General features: G+C 37.6%; 1 protein-coding gene and 1 non-coding gene across 7 annotated transcripts; both read right to left on the minus strand.

The window, feature by feature from the left end:
* Positions 1 to 344: 344 nt before the first annotated feature.
* Positions 345 to 6011, minus strand: sqd (RNA-binding protein squid). 6 transcript variants are annotated; one of them, XM_073073360.1, is made up of 8 exons: positions 5777 to 6011; positions 4723 to 4763; positions 4266 to 4540; positions 3938 to 4069; positions 3451 to 3718; positions 2070 to 2132; positions 1168 to 1286; positions 345 to 963 (listed from the first exon to the last, which is right to left on the minus strand). In XM_073073360.1, exons 1-7 carry the CDS (start codon positions 5902 to 5904, stop codon positions 1207 to 1209), a joined length of 987 nt encoding a protein of 328 aa, XP_072929461.1. In that variant the 5' UTR covers positions 5905 to 6011; the 3' UTR covers positions 345 to 963; positions 1168 to 1206. The 6 variants fall into 6 exon arrangements, with proteins under 6 accessions (XP_072929461.1, XP_072929460.1, XP_072929463.1 ...); XM_073073359.1 differs by having other exon boundaries at positions 1163 to 1286; XM_073073362.1 differs by lacking the exon at positions 2070 to 2132 and having other exon boundaries at positions 5777 to 6010.
* On the minus strand, positions 4607 to 4677 carry LOC140742442 (small nucleolar RNA snR61/Z1/Z11). The gene has a single exon (XR_012102283.1). It is a non-coding gene; the product is annotated as a small nucleolar RNA snR61/Z1/Z11 (small nucleolar RNA).
* Positions 6012 to 7875: the final 1864 nt, after the last annotated feature.

Here is a 7875-nt window from a genome sequence, read left to right on the forward strand (position 1 = left end):
CTTGCTGTAGACACTACATACTATAGTAATAAACTAATAACTTTTAGATTAGATTCAATATAATACATACCATCTTACAACAATTTTAGCACAAGTTCAAAGTTGTCTAGAAAACTTCGTTCGAACTCCGGTAGCCGAAGTTGTCAATATCGATTATTACTCGCAGGTGTTAATCATTTCGTTAATAAATAATAGTGGGAAAGTAGTGATTACTGTTTAAATTTTATAGTGTACCTATATTATTATTTGAAAACCTTGCAATCAACTTTGTTTCATATGGACCCTGAAGTAGGTTCGACTCGGGTTCCTACTTTTATGGTGAATAAACACACAAAAAACGACCATTTTATTTACATATTTGTTTATTAAGACATACACAACTTGGTATATCTCCAGAGGTTTGTTCATGTCCGATCACTTAATCTAATTTCATCCCTACTCATTGGAAGAAACAGCTAGTTTTATAAAATACATGATTGATTTGTTTGATTACCAAATTAAAAAATACAAATCTACAACATTTCTGCGATGAGATCCAGAACAATCAAGTTGAGAGTGGAGGGCGGCGGCACACACTCGCTCGCGCTCGCTACAAACACACACCACGCACACACGGCTCGGCGACGGCTCGCCGACACAGGGACACTTTATAAACCTATTTTAAGCTCTGTATAATAATTATAACTCTAAGAATTCAGTTCAAAAGGTAAGAAGATTTCGATACTATTAATGTCAAAATTGAATCTAATCGGCAATAATACTCAGTGAAATCTATAATCCATACTATATTATAATAAAATTATGTAACGGCCGCTCGGACGCTGCCACGTCGCATACGACGTACTTTTATCCTTAAAAATCTTCTTAACAAGATTACTTTCTTAAATTAATGTGGAATGGAATGACGCGCCCCCAGCGCGGCGGGACACAGGCGCGGGGGACGCGCATGACCGGTGACTTAACCTGAAACAAACACGTCAGATTAAACAGCAACTCTTATCTACAAAATTCATGGAAGAGCATGATTCCGGTTTGTAGCAATCTTATCAGAAATTAATAATAATCAGAGTTATTTCAAGTGATTGACTCACTTGTTATTGTACAAGATTAGATAGTGTCGGAGAAACAACAGCGACCCGAGTAGCGTAATTACTGAACTGACCTTACTATTGGACTGAGATGACTATCGGCAGGTACTGGAGGAGTCTAGTAGGGCTGGTGCCTCTGGTTGGTGCGGCCACCGCCGCCGCCGCCGCCGCCGCGCTGCTTGCCGCCCTGGTACCCGGCTGTCGACACATTCAACAATCTAACTTCTATATCCAGAGCGCCACAATCACAGACTGGTTGTAATACAATCCACTACAAGCACTACCATGAATTGCTTCCGTTTCATATAATTATAGTCTCATCTCACTTTGTTTGCATACAAGTATTTTTTTAACCATACTATTATACCGCTACTACATTATAGTGTACACAAATAAAATTTCGGTGTCTGTTCCTTCCATCTGCTATATACGTCTGTCAGTTTGTCTATCGGCTAATCTTGAAAACTACTAAACGTGGCCAATACTTTCGATATAGATAGTAAATTTAATTTCTATCCCAAGAAATATTTGAAATTCTCTAAAAAAAAACCGTGTTGTCGATGAAATATCGTCAGAGAAAATATAATTATAATGAACTTCATGAGACTGGTGCACTACATTACAAGTGAATGATAGAAATCGTTAAAACAGATCTGCTCATTTCCTCTATAATAAGTTGTATGATGAAATTAAAAAATATATACTTGTACAAAAAGAAATAAAATAGCATAAACTTGATATGAAACTATTCCTAACAATACATAAAGGTGATGTGCGAAAATAAATGATGGTGAAGTAACTATGATTATATGAAAATACTTTAAATGAAGACTACTTGAAATTAATGGACCGCGACATGAACTCATGCACGGGAAATTCTAGGGCTCATAATTAGTTCTAGATGACTAGGGCTAGTGATCCGTTAGTGACATGCAGGGCGAGTACGCAACAATGGGTGGTGGCGGGAGAGGACGGCAGTACCTTTACCGCGAGGAGCCGTGCGCGCGCCGTAGCCGCCCTCGTACCCTCCGTACCCGCCGTAGTCTGCCCGAACAATAAGCCAGTTTAGTGCGGGCTCACTTCTTAGTCTAGCCTTGACTCCTCGCAACCTAACAAGGCGTGGCCCCTACACTATCATATTGCTATTGGCTTTCTTCACAAGTCTACATCGAATCTTTATTATTTAATAGCCCTTTTGATTAACTTATTTATATATTTATATAATTACAATAAAACTGCTGTAAAAAAGTTATAAATTTGACTAGTGTGTTATGATTGTAGCATAGATACATCAGACTTAATGTGCCCTCATAATTAATATATACATAATGTATATCATTTAAAGTAAAAGTTGACTAATTGCACCTCATTTGAATTCCAACTCTAGACTCCACAAAGAATAGTGAGATGGCTATATTTACATCCCGTGGTGATGTTGTAGAATACCCATATGTAGTGCATGCATTGTTAGTTTAAAACCAATAATTGAATCAGTAGTCAATGAAGCATGATAGCAGACGGTGGAAGTTAGGGATCGGACTAGGGTTATATATGGAAACACATTGAGATTTTTGTAACAGTGCTTTATTCAAAAGCTTCATCATATCTTTATCACTTTCACAATGTCTCTCCATATATTACCCCAATTACCCAGATGTAGCATGTGGCAAGAGTGTCATAATGTAAAAAAAATGCCAGAACAAAACTCTCTAGCTACATTGCTACATATGTCAAAAGTGGTATTACAAATAAACACTTATAAAAACGTAAGGCAGGTAACATATATGTACAGATAATAGTACCCAGTGACACAATGATAAAGAGTGATCTGTAGCTGTGAGAGCACCTGCTACTTCCGCTAACAGATACGATGGCGACTGGCAGCAGCGATGCAAATTAGTGGATAAAACAATGGTGCAAATTAAAATGATAATTTGGAAACAAGTTAGATATATGAAATGATTACTTCTAATTACGCAAACAGATTAGACCGACCCGATGGTTTTAATCAGAATATATACTGTCTCCTCGACAACATTCACTACACATTATCTCGATAGAATATTTAATGTAAATACGTAGTTATTATAGAAAAATAAATATTTTCTACGCACTAACTCATACACCTAAGGTACACGTGATGTCGATTTCTTCGCAACATAGATATACATCAGTTACAAGGTAAATAGGCATCTCAAGGACGGAAGGTCGCCCCGCTACGCTAACCTAGCGCGGCGGCCGGGCGGCCGGCCACCGCCTTACTCTACGTTTACATCCTAAGGATCAGGTAACATCAGTCGAGGTAATGTGTTGGTGAGCAGCCAGCGCGAGCTAGCTCAGTAGTGCTGCTTGCCGCGTTTACCGTAATTGGGATAAGCGGAGTAATCGTAACCGCCGTATCCGCCGTAGTCGTATCCACCGTAGCCCCCGTATCCGTAGCCGTCGTAACCGCCCCCGTAGCCGCCCTGCCCGTAGCCATAGCCGCCGTAGCCCTGGTTGCCCCAGGCGCCCTGACCGCCGTAGCCGCCGCGGCCGCCGCGACCGCCGCGCGCGCCCCGCCCCCCGCGCCCGCCGCGCCCGCCCATGCCGCCGGGCCCGTCGGGCTTCGGAGTCGCCCTCTTCACGTCCACCTGCAATTTATCAAAACATTGTTATCAATGAAAAACAAAAACAGAGTAACCATTGTTTTAAGATCAACAACAAAGAACAATTTTGAAAACTAGGACTTCAGGCTTAAAGTAAGTCTCTTGTTAAGAAGGGCTAACTAAATATGAATATTGAAACTCTGTACTCTAATTAATTAATTAGTGATTTAAAATTAAAATATTAATATATCAAATATATCTTACATCCTTTCCTCCAATACTCTGTTTAGGAGTCTTAAGTAGTTCATTCACCACTTGTTCAGACTCAAATGTAATGAAGCAAAAGCCTTTTCTTTGGTTCTTGGTTTTGTCAAAAGGCATTTCGACATCAATAATCTGAAATAAAAAATAATAATATAAGCACAATATGTAAACAAATTTGAAATATGTAATGCATAATTAAAATTCAGTGGCCCGGATTCCTCTTCACAAAAATTCAAGAAATTATATTATCTCACCAAAACCGGAGTTGTCATCATATTATATAATTCACATTATTATAAGGAAATATTAATTTTTTTTTTAATCTTACCGTGCCGAAATTCCCAAAGAATCTTTTGATTTCATCATCTGAGATTTCACTGCTGAGGCCACCAACAAATATCTTGCCATGTCTAGCTTTAGCTTTCTTTGGATCAACTTTCTTATTGTTGATGGTGTGTTCGCCCGCTGCCATAACCTTATCGATGGAGTCCGGTGCATTGAACACGATGAATGCAAATCCTCGTGACCGGCCAGTGTTTGGGTCAGTTTTCACATTTATGCTCTCTATTTCTCCATATGCACTGAAGTGATCACGTAATTCCTCTGCAAAATAATGATTTAATTAGCATCCCCCTGAATAATTAAAATATAAGCTTAATTTAATATGAATCTTCAGAAAAGTGGGTATGGCTATCTTCAAAAACTATTCAGAAGCAGAACTGAAAAGGTCATCATATTGAGTCAAAGGTATTTAATATATAAGCTATTTAATATTTAATACTTACTGTCTGTTGTCTCCCAGCTCAGACCTCCAACAAATAGTTTTCTGTAAATATACAGCACAAATGTTAACATGTATTATAAATAAAGACACACTTGTCTCGAATCAGAATCAGTTTGACTTAAAAATTACAATTAATTTAACATTAAAACTATGCAGTACTTGTTATCAGTACTTTACAGCTACTTTTTTGTTCAAATCAAACTCCAAGCACTGCAGCAAAACAAATGAGAACCTGTAAGTTACAAAAGTAAATTGCAAAATTTTACATTATCAAGACAACGAGAAGTGAAACAAGAATGTTACAGTGATATCGCAAGATTTGAAATTGGCAAGTGTGAACGAGGGCCCAAAGTTAAGTGGCCGAGACAATCTGTCAGTTTGGTCCTTTTTTACTTTAGTGTGAGCCCAGCGGATATATACCATGGCGTCCTCGGCGGCGGCTGCGGCGGCGGCGCAGGCTCACACCTGCAGAGAGACAGGGCGTTAGTAGCGCTCCAAACTGACGGGACACCCTACTACGCACTACCACCGATTTAAAATCTTGCAACTACATACTCGAGATCGATAACTGCTAACGGGACGGTGGCTCGCCCGCTCCCACCGTAACATTCGAACCACTCAACGAGTAAAAAACAAGCCGATGTGAAAATCGATAACGGGACCGCGCCGGTCGCATTGCAAAAGAGACGCGCTAAATGACGCCATTTTACTTCATGCGGCTAACGGATCGAATTTATGTAAATGTAACCTGGAATGAACTGTGGAATTAAAACTATAACACTGAGAACTAAATTTTAATCGCGAAGAACCCACTGGAAACGCTAAAAAGTTAAATTTTGAAAAGACTCCGAGGATTAAAATAGATTAGAATGCCGATAATGAAAATGCCGGATCGCCGCCGCCATTGCGCGGCTTGCGGCGGAGGCTTGGATCTAACTGTAGAAGCAACTTTATCAAGCTACTAAATATGTCACGTATGAAATAACAAGCTACTTTTAACAGTAATTAAAGTAGAAAACGTTTGGTACCATTTATAATCGGAAAAACAACTTTACCTGTCGTCATCGCGCCCTGGAGCCTCGGCACTGTTATGTTCCTGCTGACCATCGCCGCCTCCATTCTCTGCGTTTCCGTTAACTTGACTATCCGTAACATCTTGTGCAAAATTGTCGTTATTGGCCATGACTTATATTTAGGCTAAAATTAACAAAACTAAAAACTAAGGTCCACACGCGACCTTCAACACTGAACGCCAAATGCAGAAGAATGATGAAAGGAAGCGTGTGATGAGTCGGCGCGAAATAGTCCGGTATGTTGGTACAAAGCAAAGCGACGCGCTTTTTTGCAAGCATTCATATCCCCACTACCAAATCATCCAATAGCAGGCGAGAGTCAACAAGAGGTCAATGGCACTTATTTGGCTGTAAACAAGGACAGCTTATCTATTGAACGAGACAAAACGAGATAGATATATCCGGGGTGAATCAATACTACTACCAACATAAAAATAGAAAATACCGCCATTTCGTTGAATTGAATGTCGGTTTAGAAATTATTATTACGCTATAGTTCACAATTCAGATGCAGCTTTAGTTATATATTTAGCAGAAAGGCAATTAAACATTAGAGAGTATTTATTTTCAAATAATTTATTCTAACGCGACATTATGAAAGTAAATGTAAAGTGAATTGTTTCTTTCTTAGTAAATATTTATTTTTACATTGTTTTACATAATTATTTTTGAACGTAAAGTGGAAACGGCCGCTAGAAGACAATAACAATTATGTTTTTAAGATTTTTATATTTGTTATATATTCATTATCGTTACGACATTATTTGTAAATTAATAGAGATGAGCCTAACAAACTGTAAGGCAAGCTCTCTTGCATAGGCATTATCTCTTGCATAACATACAGAGAGAATTAATAGTAAAACTCAACATTATTTTATCTACCTAAATATGACTTAAATAATAAAAATAAAAAAGTGTAGTATTTTTTTTGTAGAAGAAGAATAACTAAAGAATCCGCTTTATGCACCTTAAAATCGTAAATTCTTCCCCTTAAAACAAAAAATATACTTGACTGATCGATCGAGTTTTCTGCAAGATATACATGTAATATACCTATTTAATAATTAAAACAAATTTGATATAACCCCTCATGACGCCTCTGAATAGATTTATCACATCTAAAAATTTAATTACACAAAGCAGGAATGTACTTAGTTTTATGGACATCAGTATTAAAATGTAACTCTTTTTTTCTGTAATTGTATATAAGTATGTCCCAAACGCGTCTGTTGAAACCATAATGGTTGAAACTTAATTTGTTGAAATCCCTAATACATCCACACCCAATATCTTAATAACGTTAACTTAACCATCTAACTTAAAAATCAGCCCATAAACATAATACTAAACGAAATTGAATAAAATCTTAGATAGTACCTACCTAAATGACTAAATCTAAAGCAAAATGAGCATAAGCAATTTACAGATGATCCTTTATTCTGATCAGTGAGCAGGTAAGAATACGTTTTTTGAGGCATATGATGTCGACCACGTGGGTCAAATTTGTGTCTTGCTTTAGAATAGAAGCAAATTGATGACGCTTACACAATAATTTAACAAATAACTGAGTATCTGCTGTGAAGATTTGAGTTTTCATCAATCTTCAGCGTCCTTTCATAAATTGGAGTAAATGGTAACTTTTAGTATGAGTATAATAATTAGGTAAAATACTTCTAGTTCTATTCGGTTAGAGCAATTAGCTCAGGAGCTCAAATAATAATCAAGTCATCACATAATTATATAAATTATGTTTTGTTATCATAAAAAGCTCGTCATCCTTCATGTTAACAAATTATACATACGTACACGTAGGATTAACTACGTGTATAAGTGTATAAGCATATAAAAAATGAGCGACGCGTTCAATGGCCACCGGCTCTGCCGGATCAAACCCGATCGACCTGCCCTAGCTAGCGGGTTCAGCTTCCGCTATCCGCTTTGCTTTAACTAGTGGTTCTATACTCTTTGGATCAAATCAAATCAAACCAATAATTTTATTGAAAGGTGTAATGCCAGTCAAGACTGTGAAACAATATTGTTATAAATATTTTAAAAAATCTGATCAAGTATTTTACACACCA

The sequence above is a fragment of the Epargyreus clarus genome, unplaced genomic scaffold (assembly GCF_041222505.1).
Source record: "Epargyreus clarus isolate Ecla_fem2 unplaced genomic scaffold, WU_Ecla_fem_2.2 ptg000005l, whole genome shotgun sequence".
In the NCBI taxonomy this organism is placed as follows: Eukaryota; Metazoa; Arthropoda; class Insecta; order Lepidoptera; family Hesperiidae; genus Epargyreus; species Epargyreus clarus.